Source organism: Neoarius graeffei, chromosome 8, assembly GCF_027579695.1.
Source record: "Neoarius graeffei isolate fNeoGra1 chromosome 8, fNeoGra1.pri, whole genome shotgun sequence".
NCBI classification, from domain to species: Eukaryota; Metazoa; Chordata; class Actinopteri; order Siluriformes; family Ariidae; genus Neoarius; species Neoarius graeffei.
The window spans coordinates 59805367-59823822 of record NC_083576.1 but is presented as its reverse complement, the minus strand read 5'-3'; the positions used below and the strand labels follow the sequence as shown (position 1 = coordinate 59823822).

At 42.0% G+C, this 18456-nt stretch overlaps 1 protein-coding gene across 5 annotated transcripts in view; it reads right to left on the bottom strand.

The window, feature by feature from the left end:
• Positions 1–16690, bottom strand: part of nxf1a (nuclear RNA export factor 1a) — a 35771-nt gene extending 19081 nt beyond the window's left edge. For 2 of the 5 annotated variants that reach the window (XM_060927928.1, XM_060927932.1), the window contains exons 1-10: positions 16401–16501; positions 11328–11520; positions 9278–9446; positions 9088–9171; positions 8866–8970; positions 8638–8718; positions 8481–8550; positions 8244–8332; positions 6311–6418; positions 6013–6122 (exon numbers count right to left, since the gene is read on the bottom strand). In XM_060927928.1, coding sequence (XP_060783911.1) covers positions 6013–6122; positions 6311–6418; positions 8244–8332; positions 8481–8550; positions 8638–8718; positions 8866–8970; positions 9088–9171; positions 9278–9446; positions 11328–11520; positions 16401–16479 — 1088 coding nt within the window. In that variant the 5' untranslated portion in view covers positions 16480–16501. The other 3 variants (XM_060927931.1, XM_060927929.1, XM_060927930.1) reach the window with 3 other exon arrangements.
• Between the last annotated feature and the right edge of the window lie 1766 nt (positions 16691–18456).

Genomic DNA, 18456 nt, shown 5'->3' with positions numbered 1-18456 from the left:
TAGAGTCACCAGTTAGCCTAACCTGCATGTCTTTGGACTGTGGGGGAAACCGGAGCACCCGGAGGAAACCCACGTGGACACGGGGAGAACATGCAAACTCCACACAGAAAGGCCCTTGCCGGCCACGGGGCTCGAACCCGGACCTTCTTGCTGCAAGGCGACAGCACCAACCACTACACCACCGTGCCGCCCCTATATATATGCAATTTATTTATTTAATGGCAACGAAAGGCTTAAGGACATACATTCAAGCAATAAATTTCACTGATTTCTGTAGCTCCACTGTAGAAGTTAACCATCTAATCATCTCACAAGTCATTATATTATACTGATTGACTAATTCCAGCACAATTTCAGCATGTTACCCAGGTAAACAAACTACAGTTCACAGAAAGATGTTTTGGCTTTAGCTTTGTTATCCCTCCGGCATATGTGTGTGTGTGTGTGTGTGTGTGTGTGGTGGTGGGATATACAGTAGCTATCGCTCTGTCCGTCTGTAAACACTTTAGTTTCCAGAGCGTAGCTCAAAAACTATTAGGATTTTTTTTTTAACGAAACCTGAGAGTTATGCTATGTTAAGTGACCAGAGGAGTTATGCCTTTTGACATTTTGGGATTTCTGTTATTTTTATTTTTCCTGCGTTTCCAGGGCAACCAGTTCAACTCAGGAAAATTTGGAGTGGGGTTTCATGTGGGGGCCGGAGGATAAGTCATCTCCTCATGACTCTTCTTTCAAAAACAGCTGAGAGGATAGTTGTTTATTAACCATCTGTTTTGTCCATGTAGTCGTTTTTGGAGATTCCTAGTGATCTTTTGATCAAATCGCAGGAATGTTGCGGAATGATTTCCACATGATTTTCTGAGACAGCTGAGGTCCTTTAACATCTGCCGAACGATGCTGCGGATGTTCTAGGAGTCTGTGGTGGCCAGTGCCGTCCCATACGCGGTTGTCTGCTGGGGCAGCGGCTTGAGGGTGAAGGACACTAACAGACTCAATAAGATCATCAGGAAGACGAGGAACTGGACTCTCTGACAGTGGTGTTGGAGAGGAGGACACTGTCCAAAATAAAATACACAATCTTAGACTGTCCTTCCCACCCTCTACATGAGGAGCTGATCAGACACAGGAGCACGTTCAGTAAACGGCTGATTCTTCCACGCTGCACAACTGAGAGATACAGGAAATCATTCCTACCTGTTGCAGTCAAGCTGTACAATGCCACTGTATAACTGTGGTACACTGTCTTTACCATGTATACTGTATCCTTAACTCAGGTGCAATACATGTATATAGGAATCATTGTATATAGAATCACTTCATTTTGCTTTTACGTGAAGTTACTGAATTTATTTAAATTTATTTTATTTATTCTTTTTTCCAGACGATTTTATCTTCTATTTTTAGACATGTTTACTACTTCTCTGATTCAGGAGCTTGGTAGCAAATTTGAATTTCCCTCCAGGGATTAATAAAGTAATTCTGAATGTTTGGACACTTACTGTACACAATGCACTGCAAAACATGACATCTGAGCAAGTTAGAAGATCTTGAATATAGTGGAAATATTTGAGCATTTTCCTATTATTAGAAGAATACAAGACACCAACTCTGAAATGATTAAACCTGCTTCTTGATTGGAACCAACTTATTTCGAGAGGTCCTTGTCAGGTAAAATTGTCTGTCCATGCAGCAAAATAATTTCACTAGTATTAAGTAATTTTCTCCTCAAATTCAGTTTCTGATTGTTTGCAGTGTGCTGTATGTCCTAATGGATATCAAGAGTCATTTTTATTCTCTAGGTTGGAGCTGCATTTCCCCTTGTCTGAAGATTCTGAGGACTGTTTGCCCCCCAGTCAACACAGTAGATACATTTGCTCTTGAATTTTTGTGTTGAATATTCTAGTTCCACTCTTTCCACATCCCAACACTGGTTTTACTTTTACTCGGTTCTAAACTTAAGCTATCCTTCTACTGGATTTCTTCCATTTAGGAAGAATTCTTTTCTGGCCAGTTGTCACGACTGTGCCTGCCTTAGGTTGTCCCATGTGCAAAAGGTGGGATCTTACCCGTCATTGGCTAACCAGTCCTCTCAACTGGCCAACTGCACTGATGTGGTTAGAGGTAGAATACGATGATAGCAGTAAAAGTTCTAAGAAAAAGGATCCTTGAATATTTTTAAATTAGTGCAAAAGCAGGATGACTGATGCTAGACAGGATCCATCCATCCATCCATCGCCGCTTATCCTGTCCTACAGGGTCACAGGCAAGCTGGAGCCTATCCCAGCTGACTATGGGCAGTCATCTTGCCAGGTCACCGCAGGCCTGACACAGAGACAACCAACCATTCACACTCACATTCACACCTACGGTCAATTTAGAGTCACCAGTTAACCTAACCTGCATGTCTTCGGACTGTGGAGGAAACCGGAGCACCTGGAGGAAACCCACGCGGACACGGGGAGAACATGCAAACTCCACACAGAAAGGCCCTCGTCGGCCATTGGACTCAAACCCAGGATTTTCTTGCTGTGAGGCGACAGTGCTAACCACTACACCACCGTGCCACCCTGGACAGGACCCATGAATCTCTTATAATAATAAACTACAATCGATGCCCCATGATTGTCTGATTTTAACAACTTCCCAGTTGTTCGAAACAACCAAGCAACCTTGGATGTTCCTGGAGTCTTTTTTTTTTTTAACAACTACTCTGCTGTGTGTGTTTTAATTACAGTGTTCCTGATTTGTCTCAGTTCAGCACAGAGAGTATGTGTAGCTCAACTTGAAAAGTTGTCAGTGACCAAGCCATGGACATTATTATTAATGTTGTTGAGCTTCAATATTCTGACATGCGACTCCTGTACACGGAATTTATTCCCTTTGAAATCTGAAAACCTGATTCCATGAAAATTGACTTTGCGCTGCATCATCCTGGTACACCGTGGGTGACTTAACAGGACATGTAAACTTTTTCCTGTGCTGGAAGATGAACCTGCTTTCATAGACATGTTTGCACAGGGATTTTTGCAGAAGCCTCACCCCTTACCTGAAAAACATCACTTTCTAAAGATGCGGTTTTTATACATACATGTTGCAGTAGTTTAAGTACCAATATAAAAGTTCGCCAAAAACTGGGAAGTGGGCTTCACAGGAAAAAAAAGTATGCTACATTATTGGGATTTAGCAAAAAGTTAACAGTACACACATTTCAACTGGAAGACAGAAAGATTAGAAATATCACAAAAGTCAAACTCTACATACAACATACACAATCACTTGCAGCCACAATTAAAGTCACTGTGACCACTTGGAATAAAAATCATGATGTTACATGTTTAATACACAGGTATCCTTTGGTATTTATACTGTATTTGTCTCATTTCACTAATTCTCATCCATTAACACAACACTGTTACATGGATTCAAGCTAAACAGTCAAGAATTAGTATTTCACCATACTTCAGTAATAATCTCTCTCTCTCACTCACACACACACCCTAAAAGCAGAGCTCCTGATGAGTGTATGACCAAAATATTTGCAAGGGCACAAACTCAACCTGAATAATAATAATAAAAAAAAAACATGGGAACCATTGAATTGTGTAGTGTCATGTATTTCGTGTCAATAAATTGCTGCAGTCTTGTGACCGTGACACCAATAATGAGATACGCATCGCAGTTATGAATACATATTTATTCCTTTCTTTGACACAGCATACCATGCGCCAGAAACAACACCACAACATTTATTATGGTGGGACTCTGCTGGGTGCCTGGTGGACAGCAGTGAACCAGCGCTTTCACTTTACATCATTACTATTGTGAGGGAAATTTAATGGACGAACATTATTATTCTCTGTGTTTCTGTATGTTGAGCTCAAGTGTGACTTAATGGATGAACATTATTATTCTCTGTGTTTCTGTATGTTGAGCTTAAGTGACTTAGTGAACTGAGAAAGATGTTTTTCCCATGTTGTAATCGCCTTTCTGTGGCCTTGGTGATAAGCAGGGTGCCCGAGTTCTCCATAACTACGCATCCGCCTGCACATACCAGAGCACGCCAGGTGCACGCTTTAACAAAGCTTCATAGAAAATCTTGAGCCAATCACGTGAAGATGCAAGCAGTAAGCGAATGCCTTTAGAGTATAACAGATAACAGCCACTAAAACACAACTCAGAGTGCGCGTACTCTCGGCATCATCAGAAGTGGTGTCTTCTATTCTTCTCTTTCCTCTCCTATTTTATATATCTGTTATATGATCTACTATAATAAATAACTGAAAAGACGACTGCTAAGTGTTCTGAAGTGTTTATTAGAAGTTTCCATTACACTATATCGTTACAATCGAATATCAAACTCGATACGTCAAACAGTTGTTTGGTTACATTGGTTATGTTCATCTGTTGGCGCACGTACAGCGCCATTAGAACTAATTACCATGCACCTGTTCCTGATCAGAGTGCAATCACAGTGCATACATGTAAGGACTCTCAGTAACACACAGACTTTACAAAGTGTACACACTGTACCCTGTATCAGATGTTACCAAACCTTATATTTTGTATCGCTTTTCTGGTTTTGACCCCGTTTGTGAGTATTGTATTAATTCTGATATCCTGTCTGTGCCTCACTTGACCACTGGCTGTTTTTTGACTCTGCCTTTGTCTATGTTTTGGATCTGTTTGCTAGCGTACTTTCAATAAAACTCTTCCTGTGATTACATCCGTCTCTCGCCCTTACATGACACAAACAGTCAACTGTCCAACAAGCTAGTGGACTAATAAAACCATTTTAACTAGTTTTATATGAAACGGTCATGAACATTTTCCATAAAATATGTGTTAGCAAATAATCCCACATTATTTTTTAAAAAGCAAATTAAAAATTAGCGCTGGATAAAAACCCATCTCTCTTATGTAAATAAAGATACAAATTTCATTGTCTGGTGGTCAAGTGTTTGAGATATGTTGCCTTGCACTTACAAAAATTAGGCCAATGCATTTCTCTTAAGTATGGGGCTCCGAGTGCAGGAGGAGCATCGCGATTATGCTGTCTGCACTTCAACACTTCCTATGTCCCTATAATGCTATCTTACTATAAGATAGTATCGGATATTTTCTCACAGAATAACTGAGTTACGCTACGTTCACACTGCAAGGCTTAATGCTCAATTCCGATTTTTTTGTGAAATCCGATTTTTTTGTGAGGTCGTTCACATTAACAAATATATGCGACTTGTATGTGATCCTCAGTATGAACGAAAAGCGACCTAAAAGTGTTCCGCATGCGCATTGCAGGATACGACGACGTCACACGCAGTGAGCATGGCCAGTGTTTACGGAAGTAAAACCGCCCGATTGCGGTATGACCCATCCAATCTAGCTTGAATAGCTGTATCCCCCCAAATGGAAATCAGCTCCCTAACCTCTGCGTCCTTCCATTGAGAAGATTCAGAACCTTCACAGCCCGAAGCGTCCCTCGCATTGATGTCATTTATGCGCCATGTTGTTGTAACTTTTTTTGAGAGACCCACCGCCTACTTCAGCGCAGAATAGTGACGTTTGTGGCTTGTTGATGACGTGTAAGTCGGATGAATGCGACCTGGCGGTTCAGACTGAAGTCGCATATGAAAAGAGCGGATAGGAATCGGAATTAGGACCACATATCCAAACGGCCTGGGTCGGATTTGAAAAAATCGGATCTGTGTCGTTCATATTGTCAATAAAAGATCGGATACAGGTCACATATGGGCGAAAAGATCGGATTTGAGTCACTTCAGCCTGCAGTGTGAACGTAGCCTTAGTGTACTTTTCAATTAAGGATCCTGAACTCGTACTACCTCTGCAATATAAACCTCTAAATCCAGGAGGTCCATTCGATTACTTAGATGTTATTTTTGAAAACCAGCTACAGCATGACATGAACCTAGAGGCAGGCTGCTTTTCCTATAGCGTTCCTCTCAAACGTTTACCCTATCCCCTAATATAGCTATACAGTCAAAAACCACGGACCTGATGTACGTTGCCTGGTCTGTAAAGTGATCACACAGAGGATTGCGATCCAGCCACAGCTCTGAAAGCTTCAAGCTCTTCAGCTTCTCCAGCTCCCGTTCAGACTTCAACTATGGTGGAAGCACATCAGGAGAAACCATAAAGAGACTTTAGTTTTCAGTTCAAATGAATACAGATGACTAGATTCATATTATGTTACAGTACATAATGAAATGAGAATCAGTGGAAATAAAGCAAATTAAATGCATTCTGATTTAATGGAAATTTGGAAGATAGTGTTTAGATATTGATGTGTTACCTCGTTATGGGACAGGTTGAGAGTCCTTAGGTTGGGAGCTATGTTCACCAGCTCTGTAAGGTCATCCAGCTTGTAGAGCTTGTTATTGCTTAGGTTTAGAGCAGCCAGCTACAGACAACATGAGAGATGGACCTTTAAATCAGTTACTGCTTGGTTTAATGACTGTTGTCCATGGTCACACTTATTATATGAGAGAGGGGTTTGCACAAATGTTTTAAAATTTCCCCCGTGACTGATCCTGCCCACTCACACGGATTCTTGGCTGGCCGGCCAGCCCCCACCCCACCTATGCAGACGCTCTTAAATGATCCCGCCCACCCGCGCGGACTCTCCTGACCAATCCCATCCACTCAGACTCTTGACCAATATTGTCTGGTTCCACAAAGTGTCTGACTAATATTGCTGGCTCCAGGAATTACTACTTTTCTATCAACATAGTTGATCATTCATCCATAACCGCTTATCCTGTGCAGGGTCACGGGCAAGCTGGAGCCTATCCCAGGTGACTATGAGCGAGAGGCGGGGTACACCCTGGACAAGCAGGGCTGACACAGAGACAAACAACCATTCACACCTACAGTCAATTTAGAGCCACCAATTAACCTAACCTACATGTCCTTGGACTGTGGGAAAACCGGAGCACCCGGAAGAAACCCACACAGACACGGGGAGAACATGCAAATTCCACACAGAAAGGCCCCTGTTGGACACTGGGCTCAAACCCAGAACCTTCTTGCTGTGAGACGACAGTGTTAACCACTACACCACCGTGCCACCCACAGTTGATTATCTCATCTCATTATCTGTAGCCGCTTTATCCCGTTCTACAGGGTCGCAGGCAAGCTGGAGCCTATCCCAGCTGACTACGGGCGAAAGGCGGGGTACACCCTGGACAAGTCGCCAGGTCATCACAGGGCTGACACAGAGACAAACAACCATTCACATTCACACCTACGGTCAATTTAGAGTCACCAGTTAACCTAACCTGCATGTCTTTGGACTGTGGGGGAAACCAGAGCACCCAGAAGAAACCCACACAAACACGGGGAGAACATGCAAACTCCACACAGAAAGGCCCCTGTTGGACATTGGGCTCAAACCCAGAACCTTCTTGCTGTGAGGCGACAGTGTTAACCACTACACCACCGTGCCACCCACAGTTGATTATATTTCCCAAAATATTAAGAGAGTCATTTAAAAACCTGTGACCCTGACCAAAGCAGTAACTGATAATGACTGAATAAATGTGGTAAATGTGTTGGTTAGCAGCATGAGAGCACCCCATACGCTCTCATATTAAAAACATGCCCATCCACCCACCCCTCCCTCTCTCTCTCCCTCTCGTGAGCTTTGGCATTTTTTGTTGAGTCCAGTGGGATCCTAGTCCAGTCAGTCAAGGTACACTCCTCTACCATATGACAATGATAAATAAAATAAAATTCAAGCAGGTATCTTGAGTGCCCACCTTTGTTCACAGTAAAACACTACAGTATCGGTTGCAGTAGTTTATGAACCTCTGCTTATATGAGAAATATACAACTGGTATTGACTCACTATAATACTTCTCTCTTAAATCTTTAATTTTCTATCCAACTTTGTAAACCTGAGCCACTTAACTGTTGCGTAACAAAACGGTGAAATTGGCAATAGTAGTTGGTAAGGAAACTGTCCCGATGAAATACCATTGCTATAAATACACTGCGAGACAAGCTGTGCATGTGCTTCTTGTAAGTGGATCAGTCAACCACTGACAGCCGGATTCAGTTCTGTTAGGACTGTGAAAGGATTTACAGACACACTGCTAGCTTACCTTCGTTCTAAGCACTTGAAATGTTATGCCTTTCACACATATATTTTATAAGCATGTATAATCAGAAAAGAGCAGAAACATAATTCAGACTAGAGGTTCAGTGTTTGTGAAATGTGGTCTTACTTGAGGGATGTTCTCTTTAATGATCTTTATCACAGCCTCCATGCAGCTCTTCCTACTCAAAATCACATTGATGTTCTGAGAGATCAAATCTGAAAGTCAACAATTCGCGATTTCACACACATACTACTCACCAGTAGTGCCTGATCTTTTTTTTTTTTTTAAACTATCAAGACACTAAGACTGACATGACTAGTATCAACATGCATTTGAGAATAATCAGATCAAAGGAGGATGTACCTTGATCACTGCGAATGCTGCTCAGGTCAAGAAATTGCTCCGAGGAATTAAATCGCTTGGACATGCATTGCTGTATATAATCAGATTTACATCATCAATACAGTGAGTTTGAGTCTTGACTTTTCTTTTTTAGGTTGACTGCATAAAGCCTTTTCACCTTTAAGTGTTCAAGATCCTGGTCTTTCAGGTCACTCTGGAGGAAAGACGGTGGTGAACAGGGGTTCACGAGCACAACGACCTAAATGGTACAACAACAACAAACTATAGAAATCGCCAATTAATGTTACTTGCCATAGAATCTATCAAATTTTACTAAATACAATTTAACTATTCAAACATCCAATACTCAGTGTAGCACAGAGGTTTTGAAAATCAAGCGTCGTGCCTTATATCCTTCGTTATCTGTGATCCTGCGAGAGATAGTGCGCAAGGCGCTGGCAGTGCGGTCATCCTCGACGTAGAACTGCACTTTCTGCCCCTCCATGGAATACTACATACAGTACATGGTGGGGAATGAAAGAGAACAAACACAACGGTTCACTGTTTACACATTTACAAAGCCAGTTCAGCATTATCTGGACTATTAAGCCAGTCAGTGTTTACTCACATGTACAGGACTAAAAGGTATGGGGCAAAGATTCTGCAGGGCAGACAAAAGCCACCTCTTGTCATATTTCTTGCCATAAGGGATCTGTTCAAAAGCAACCATTGTTCAAATCTACTGACTTTATACAATAGAGGGAAAAAAGCAACACTTTAGTCATTTTATTTAAAACAATTTCACCATTTTTACATACCGTTATTTTGTACCATGTTTTGGTTTTTCCTGAGACTGGTGCACCTCCTTGTCTTTCTGTGTTGCCTAGTAACTGGCGACTTCCCCCTGGCCTGTATTGCCCGATTCCTCTTCTTCTGTCTCGAGCAATTCGGCCATCCCCTCGTTGGTTGGCCCAGCCATACGGGTTGCTACATAAAAGAACCCAGATCAATCCATTTCATTTGCCATTGCCACGTACACTACTACCCCTTTTCCAACAACAGGGAATGGGTTCTGTTCTGGTTTACGCACCTAATTCTGATCCATTCAGTGGCGAGTTTCCCAAAAGCCTCTTAATGCTAAGAGCATCTTAACTAGGAGAGAGAGAGAGCATTCATTGTGTTGCTCGCTCTACCATTTAACAATGATCTTTGTGCTGTAATGCTTTTGGGAAACTCAGCTCAGAGTATTTCAACCAAAAATAAATTGGTTCGGAACCTGAAAACTTAGTTCCCAGCTGGAACCAACGTATAAGCTGTTTTGGTTTTTTTTTCCCCCAGGGCAAACCATGATGACATCAGTGGGTGCATCATTAGTTTGATGAGGAAACAGAGAACACCACTTTAGAATACAATGGAAAAGGAGACATCTTCAGAAACTACGGAATGAAAACAAAACGTCTGCAATAATAGAACAAAAGCTCACAGGTAATCAGTGCATTCCGCCATCTTGTTACTACCATTTAGTTCCATTGTGCAACGTGCTCTGTTCAGGACGCATCCTTGATTACAATGGTTCTGCTCAAAACTGGTGAAAACATAAGCTGGTTCACTAGCTGGAACCAAGGTTCAAAGAATCCTGAATGGAACCGGCTCAAAAACTCATTCCCTGTTGGTCAAAAAGGGGTGCATATGTATATTCATTCATTCAATCTACATTCACTGGATATGAGCAACCGTGCGCTCCGATTGTTCTACTCCACTACTAGGCTATCAGGTCATATACCGTGAGTAGAGAAAAACAAAATGGTGGAGCATTTTGCTGAACCAACCGAGGACAAAATAAAAACTCTACTCAAAAATACCCCCCCACAAAAAAGGCAACAAAATAAAGTATCTGGGATAAAAGTATTTGATGGTAACAACATATATTTTTTATTTAAAGAATTATTACGTTTCACAAATTGCTACTGTCATTTCGTCGGTTTGTTTACATTCTAAGCGGAAATGATTTTGTCGGACATTTTATATGAAGTTTTTATTTACTGAATTTGCAAAAAATGCTCCGTTTCTCAAAATCCAGTGAATATGGATATAATAAAACCGTTATTCAACTCAATCTTGTCGTACATGGTTTATAGCAGCTATCAGCTCATGTACAACTCGATTTCATGGAATAACTTATATATGGCTAAATGTTTGTGGAAACCTGACCAATCACACCTGTGTGTGTTTTTTGATCACCCTATTCCAGATTTAGTCACCTTTTGCTGTTATAACATTCGCTCTTCTGAGAAGGATTCCCACTTGATTCTGCAGCAGGAATGTAGGGATCTTCCCTTCAGCCGCAAGAGTAAAGTCAGGCACTGATGTCGAGTAAGGAGGCCTGAGTAAAAATCAGTATTCTGACTCATCCCAAAGGTGTTCAGTGGGGTTGAGGTCAAGGCTCTGTTCATGACACTCAAGTTCTTCCACTCCAATCTTGGCAAACCATACTTTCATGGACCTCATCTTTGTGCGCTGGGGCATTGTGATGCTGGAACATGTTCGTTCCAGTGAAGGGAAAATGTAATGCTACAGCATATAATGACATTCTAAATAATTGTGTGCTTCTAACATTGTGGTAACAGCCTGGGGAAGACCTACATATGGGTGTGATGGTCAGGTGTCCACATACTTCTGGCCACACACTGTACATGACCCGAACAGCACCTTGTTTAAACTACTAAACTGGGGGGGGGGGGGGGGGGGGGGACACGTCAGCAAGAGAAGAATTAAGGATCCAAGTAACATAGTTTTCTTAGCTATCTTCATATAAAAATTGTAACAGGATTAGTGCGCGCACACACACACACACACACACTCACTCACAATCTCCCCTGAAAAGCCCCATCCTGGTCATGGTTCATATCTCCAGCTTCATCCACAAACCTGCCTGAGGAACCAGGGCTGAAACCTCCTGCGGGACTCCCTCGTGGTCTATGCTCATTGTACATGCGTCCCCTGGATGACCCACGACTTTTATGGTTACGGAAATGAGGGCCGCCCACTCGGTCATCATGCTCTGATCCACAAAAAAAAGAAAGAAAAAATGATTAGCAAAAACTTGAGCATTCTCTGTTTCTGCATTGCACTGTACCGATTTTATATTTACTCAGTGCTTATTTGAGAGCGATGGGACTTTGGGACTGGTTACCATGGTAAAACCACTAACAAAGACTGTTGTTAAGCAACCTGTTACTGCAATGAAAGAAACTCTTCATGCAAAAACCAGAGTGGTATAATGTCAGGGAACACCAAAATTATGCCGCATGAGACATAACAAGGGGGAAAAAAAGATTACAAAACAATAATTTTAAAGTTAATGATGGCAAATTTCATATAGTACATGCCAGCGATTCTCAGACCAGAGTCTGGGGACACCCAGGGGTCTGTGAAGCAAAGCAAGGGGGTTTGTGACTGTATTGTTACAGTGGTAGAAATCACAACACCACATTACCAGCTTTTACATTTATTCGATGAGGCAATAGGTCTTCCAAAATTTTTCCTATTTAGTTATATTTCCCTCCTCCAGATTGCACTGAAATCATTGTCATGGTTTTCAAAGTGCAGTTACAGGCATAACACCAGATATACTCACATGACTTTATAACGAGGGAGAGATGACTCCATGTGTGTTTACAAAGAAAGGATGTTTTTCTAAATAAAACATTACATTTTGTTAAAAGAAGTGTTAATTTCCCCATCTATGGAGACTTTTGGGACATCATATAGACAGGGTACATGCAGGAGTTCTTAAATTTAATTTAATACTCGAAGACCTTTTCAACATACTTTAAGATCTCAATGCCACTTCGAGCTGTAACCAGTTGCATCAGCGACACACCTTTAATGCAATGATTTTGACATTGCAAAACTAAACAGTGTATAAACACAACAGACTTCAGATAGGCAAAGAGGGAGCAAAGCTCAAGAGAACAAATTTAATCGGCTCTTCCACGTCCCAAGAACCTGGACTGGACACATCCGTCCCCCCCCAAAATTGAACATGGACGTCGAGCTGTTTTTTTCTTTGTCGATTGATTAAGGCTCTCATCAAACAGCAGTACAAATGGCCCAGCCTTGTTAATGCCATCAACAAGCCGCTGTTTGAAGTATGGTGCTAACCCAAATCTGATTATTTACCTGGTTTTGTCCTTGCCACAGGTGAATGTCCTGGCAATGTCAGAATCGTGAAACATAGCTTTAAAATATCCTTCGTTGGAATTCAGAGAGTGGTGTTTGCATGCCGTATCGAGACGCCACAGAACCTCTGCATGTCGTGTTCGTGTGGCACCCTGAGGTCAGAAGATGAAGCGGTGGCCATCATTGAAACTTCAGCTGTGGTACTGGGTTGTGCTGTTGTAGTCGTTGCAGTAGCAGCAGCACAGAAATTCGCAATAGACAGCTGCTTCTGCATTCCATAGCTCTTCTGTGATGACCACTCTGCATACGTGACTGGACAGCTTTTATCCCATCAAGTCCATGCTGAGGTTTCTTTTACAAATCGAACAAAACGCTCCCCAGATATTTCCAGCGATTAGCCATGGTTTTAAATCTGTCTCCTCCAACCATTTGTCAAAAAACTTGCACTTTCTCATAGTGTTGAGTAGACTGTAGTTCATTTTTAAGGACTTTGATGATAGGTGTAGCTACTGTCGCACAACGTTCTGCAGTCAGCAAGGCGTGCTACGTGAAAAATTAATTTTTAAAACGATGTCATATTTACAGGACTTGCCGACTCAGAAAAAAATCTGCAAACATGACTTGGCTGCGCAATACAAATGAGTGAATTCGAACAAACTTTTAGCACACAAACTCTGGCAAATAAGCAATTCACATAGAAAAAAATAGCCGCAAAATTTAGGACTTCACACAACGGCTATTAAGACTGTTTTAAATACTTTAAGGGTTTTAATTTTCAGAAATTTGATTTAAGACACCCTGGTAGGAGTTTCTATAAAAAGTTATTAGCAAAGATATCATTATACACATTTGAATAACGTCTAATATTTGAAGACTTCGAGTATGTTCATAAAATAAATCTGTACTTGGCAGATTTCATCGTTAAAGTGGGTCCTGATACAAACACTTTGGAAATCCCTGGTATATGGGCAGCACGGTGGTGTAGTGGTGAGCACGGGTGCCTCACAGCAAGAAGGTTCTGGGTTCAAGCCCAGCGGCCAGCGGGGGCCTTTCTGTGTGGAGTTTGCATGTTCTCCGGGTGCTCCGGTTTTCCCAACAGTTCAAAGACATGCGGTTAGGTTAATATGGGACGGCCTTGGGCTGAGGTGCCCTTGAGCGAGGCACCGAACTCCCAACTGCTCCCCAGGCGCTGTTAGCATGGCTGCCCACTGCTCTGGGTATATGCTCATTGCTCACGTGTGTGTTCACCGCTTCAGATGGGTTAAATGCAGAGAGGAATTTCACAAGTTGTGCTCTTATATACAATGGTATGCAAAAGTTTGGGCACTCCTGGTCAAAATTGCTGTTACTGTGAACAGTTAAGCAAGTTGAAGATAAAATGATCTCCAAAAGGCATAAAGTTAAAGATGACTCATTCCCTTTATATTTTAAGCAAAAACAATTTTTTTTTAAATTTTCATCTTTTACACTTTCAAAATGACAAAAAAAGGAAAAGGGCCCGAAGAAAAAGTTTAGGCACCCTGCATGGTTAGTACCTAGTAACACCCCCTTTGGTAAGTATCACAGCTTGTAAACACTTTTTGTAGCCAGCTAATAATCTTTCAGTTCTTACCTGGGGGATTTTCACACATTCGTCCTTGCAAAAGGCTTCCAGTTCTACAAGTTTCTTGGGCTGTCTTGCATGCACTGCTCTTTTGAGATCTATCCACAGATTTTCAATGATGTTTAGGTCAGGGGACTGTGAGGGCCAGGGCAAAACCTTCAGCTTGTGCCTCTTGAGGTATTCCATTGTAGATTTTGAGGTGTGTTTTGGATCATCGTCTTATTGTAGGACTCATCCTCTTTTTAACTTCAACTTTTTTACAGATAGTGTGATGTTTGCTTCCAGAATTTGCTGGTATTTATTCGAATCCATGCTTCCCTCGACCAATGAAATGTGCCCTGTACCACTGGCTGCAACACAACCCCAAAGCATGATCGATCCACACCCACGCTTCAGAGTTGGAGAGGTGTTCTTTTCCTGGAATTTGGCACCCTTTTTTCTCCAAACATACCTTTGCACATTGTGGCCAAAAAGTTATATTTTGATTTCATCAGTCCACAGGACTTGTTTCCAAAATGCATCAGGCTTATTTAGATGTTCATTTGCAAACTTCAGACGCTGAATTTTGTGGCTAGGACGCAGGAAAGGTTTTCTTCTGATGACTCTCCCATGAAGGTCATATTTGTTCAGGTGTCGCTGCATAGTAGAACAGTGCACTACCACTCCAGGGTCTGCTAAATCTTTCTGAAGGTCTTTTGCAGTCAAACAGGGGTTTTTAATTTCCCTTTCTAGCAATCCAACAAGCAGTTCTTTCAGAAAGTTTTCATCATCTTCCAGACCTCACCTTGATCTCCACTGTTTCTGTTAACTGCCATTTCTTAATAACATTATACGATCTGAGGAAACAGCTACCTGAAAACGCTTTGCTACATTCTTGTAGCCTTCTCCTGCTTTGTGAGCATCAATTATTTTATTTTTCAGAATGCGAGGGAGTTGCTTAGAGGAGCCCATGGCTGTTGATTTTAGGGACAAGTTTGAGGAGTCAGAGAATTTATACAGCTTTGAAATCTGCATCTGACCTTTCCTAAAGAAGAATTTGAACAAGCCACAGCTCAATAAGCGACTTAAGGTCTGGAACCTTGGTAAAAGTTACCTGAGAACTCAAATGTATTCAGGTGCCCAAACTTTCGCATGGTGTTCCTTTTCTTTTTTCACTCTCCAATTGTACAAAAAAAAAAAAAAACACAAATCCTGCAGAAAACGATGAAAAAAAAAAAGTCTCGTCTTTACCTTTATGCCTTTTGGTGATCAGTTCATCTTCTGCTCACTTAACTATTCAGTAAGGGAGGCCAAACTTTTGCATACCACTGTACAGACATGCCAAGCAAACCCAGGTTTGTAGATTTGGCATGAAAAAATAAATCTCGACCTGGCGACTTGTCCAGGGTGTACCCCGCCTTTCGCCCGTAGTCAGCTGGGATAGGCTCCAGCTTGCCTGCGACCCTGTAAAACAGGATAAAGCGGCTAGAGATAATGAGATGAGATGAAATAAATCTCCAAAACAACGCATTATTATTATTATTATTATTATTATCATCATCTTATCTCATCTCATTATCTCTAGCTGCTTTATCCTGTTCTACAGGATTATCATCATCATCATCATCATCATCATCGGGACGGCATGGTGGTGTAGTGGTTAGCGCTGTCGCCTCACAGCAAGAAGGTCCGGGTTCGAGCCCCGTGGCCGGCAAGGGCCTTTCTGTGCAGAGTTTACATGTTCTCCCCGTGTCCGCGTGGGTTTCCTCCGGGTGCTCCGGTTTCCCCCACAGTCCAAAGACATGCAGGTTAGGTTAACTGGCGACTCTAAATTGACCGTAGGTGTGAATGGTTGTCTGTGTCTATGTGTCAGCCCTGTGATGACCTGGCGACTTGTCCAGGGTGTACCCCGCCTTTCGCCCGTAGTCAGCTGGGATAGGCTCCAGCTTGCCTGCGACCCTGTAGAACAGGATAAAGCAGCTAGAGATAATGAGATGAGATGAGATGAGATTATTATCACAAAATCACCATCTTCTGAATGTAAACCAGAATACTGAGATGCAATCTAAAGCTTGGACAGTATTCATGCATTAGTGTGCTGAATAGGCTAAAGATACACAGTAGTGGAGAAAAACAACAAGTGGAGGAACAGAATAGGATTAATTTGTTGCTTTTACCCGAAAAGCTGCCATTGATCCAGACTTCTCTAACAGCAGGGACTTCATTCAAACCTAAAGAAGGAGCAAACCCCAACATCAGAGTCAGAAGGTGTTTTGAGACTTACCATTGTAGTAGTAGCGGCCAAAGTCCGCCATTATCCAGACTTAAAAACACCGCCAGCTTGATAAGATGGCTGTTTTGCAGATCAAATGTTTATAAAACACAGAAAGATTTTACTCAAATACGAACTGATCAATCCTCGCTGTCAGTACAGGAGAACACTGCGCACAACTCAACAAGCCAGTGTTTCCAGGGGAACTTCATTAACCGTCACACCAGGTGGGCGGTAACTTCCGGGTTTTCTAATTGTATTTATTTATTTATTTGTAATTCAGTGTTGTTATGAATAATCTCACTTGTTCACCATTGTTTTCTCCTTTTCTGTGTCAGAAATGAACGTTGCCTTAATATAAACAAGATTGTGCCATATAAACACAATGAAATGGGTTTATAAATCATAAAGTTTTAATTGGAAAAACCGCAAACAATCTCAAGTGTCCACAGCACGTGGTCCACTCTTAACTTATTATTATTATAGCCTAAATAACCACAAACTAACAGCCGAGGTAATAAATAAACAACAGCTAATTGTTTTGAAGTGTTCAGTGTGTTAAATTGTGTAAAACATGACTACAAGCTTGACTTGTAGGCCGGCTCGTGACTGTTTTCTCAGGGATTTTTCCCCCTCCTGTTCATTTTACATATTTGTTTAAAAAAAAAAACTTGCTTCAAGCATGTTAGCTAGATTCTTTGCTCACCTCCTGAGCGAACTTGTTTGACCACAGTGAGACTGTACGGCTGTCGGTGAGGAAGCATCCTGTTTCACTGGAGCTGGGTTCTAAGGTGAGAGCTCGAACCGTACATGATGACGTCATAGGCATAACGGTACTGTGTGAAGGAATGCCATTTTATTCAGAATTAAAGAAATAAAGATAAATGTGATATAAATTAGTAAATGTAGCAATAATAATAATAATGAGTCAATAAATTGAAATAATTCGATAGATAACAATACATTTATTGCATCAAAGACATTTTCACACCTGTCACATTTCAGTTAGTTTTTATTTTCAAAAGACTACTTTTATTTCAGGAGGCACGGTGGTGTAGCGGTGAGCACTGTCACCTCACAGCAAGAAGGTTCTGGGTTTGAGCCCAGCGGCTGATGAGGGCCTTTCTGTGCGGAGTTTGCATGTTCTCCCCATGTCCACGTGGGTTTCCTCCGGGTGCTCCGGTTTCCCCTACAGTCCAAAGACATGCAGGTTAGGTTAACTGGTGGTTCTAAATTGACCGTAGGTGTGAATGTGAGTGTGAATGGTTGTCTATGTCTATGTGCTAGCCCTGCGATGACCTGGCGACTTGTCCAGGGTGTACCCCGCCTCTCACCCATAGTTAGCTGGGATAGGCTCCAGCTTGCCTGCAACCCTGTAGGACAGGATAAGCGGCTACAGATAATGGATGGATACTTTTATTTCATAATGTCCTTTTCCCAATTCATAATAAGACTTTTATTTCATTCTGTTGTCACTGCCGAACCTGACCCAGGCATGAGACGAACTATGTTTGGTTGACTTGGCTGGAATTGCAGCAATAGGGTGGCCAGTTCCTTTCTCTGCACTCAGACACACATTCACACCTATGGGCAAGTTAGAGTAGCCAGTTGACCTAACTGCATGTCTTTGGACTGTGGCAGAAACCAGAGGAAACCCACGCAGACACGGGGAGAACATGCAAACTCCGCACAGAAAGGCTCCTGTCAGCCACTGGGCTTGAACCCAGAACCTTCTTGGTGTGAGGCGACAATGCTAACCACTGCACCACCTGTCATCTGTCAGTCAACACAAATTATGAGGCTGAACCTATACAGAGATTGCTCTAGTTGTGACCCATGAACAAAACTGTGTCTTTGTAACTCTTGTTCTGTGGACCCCTCGATAACCTTCAGGGGTGGTGAGAATCACCTGGATATTTTCTTATTCCCATCCGCATACAGTACATTTTGAGACCTTCCAA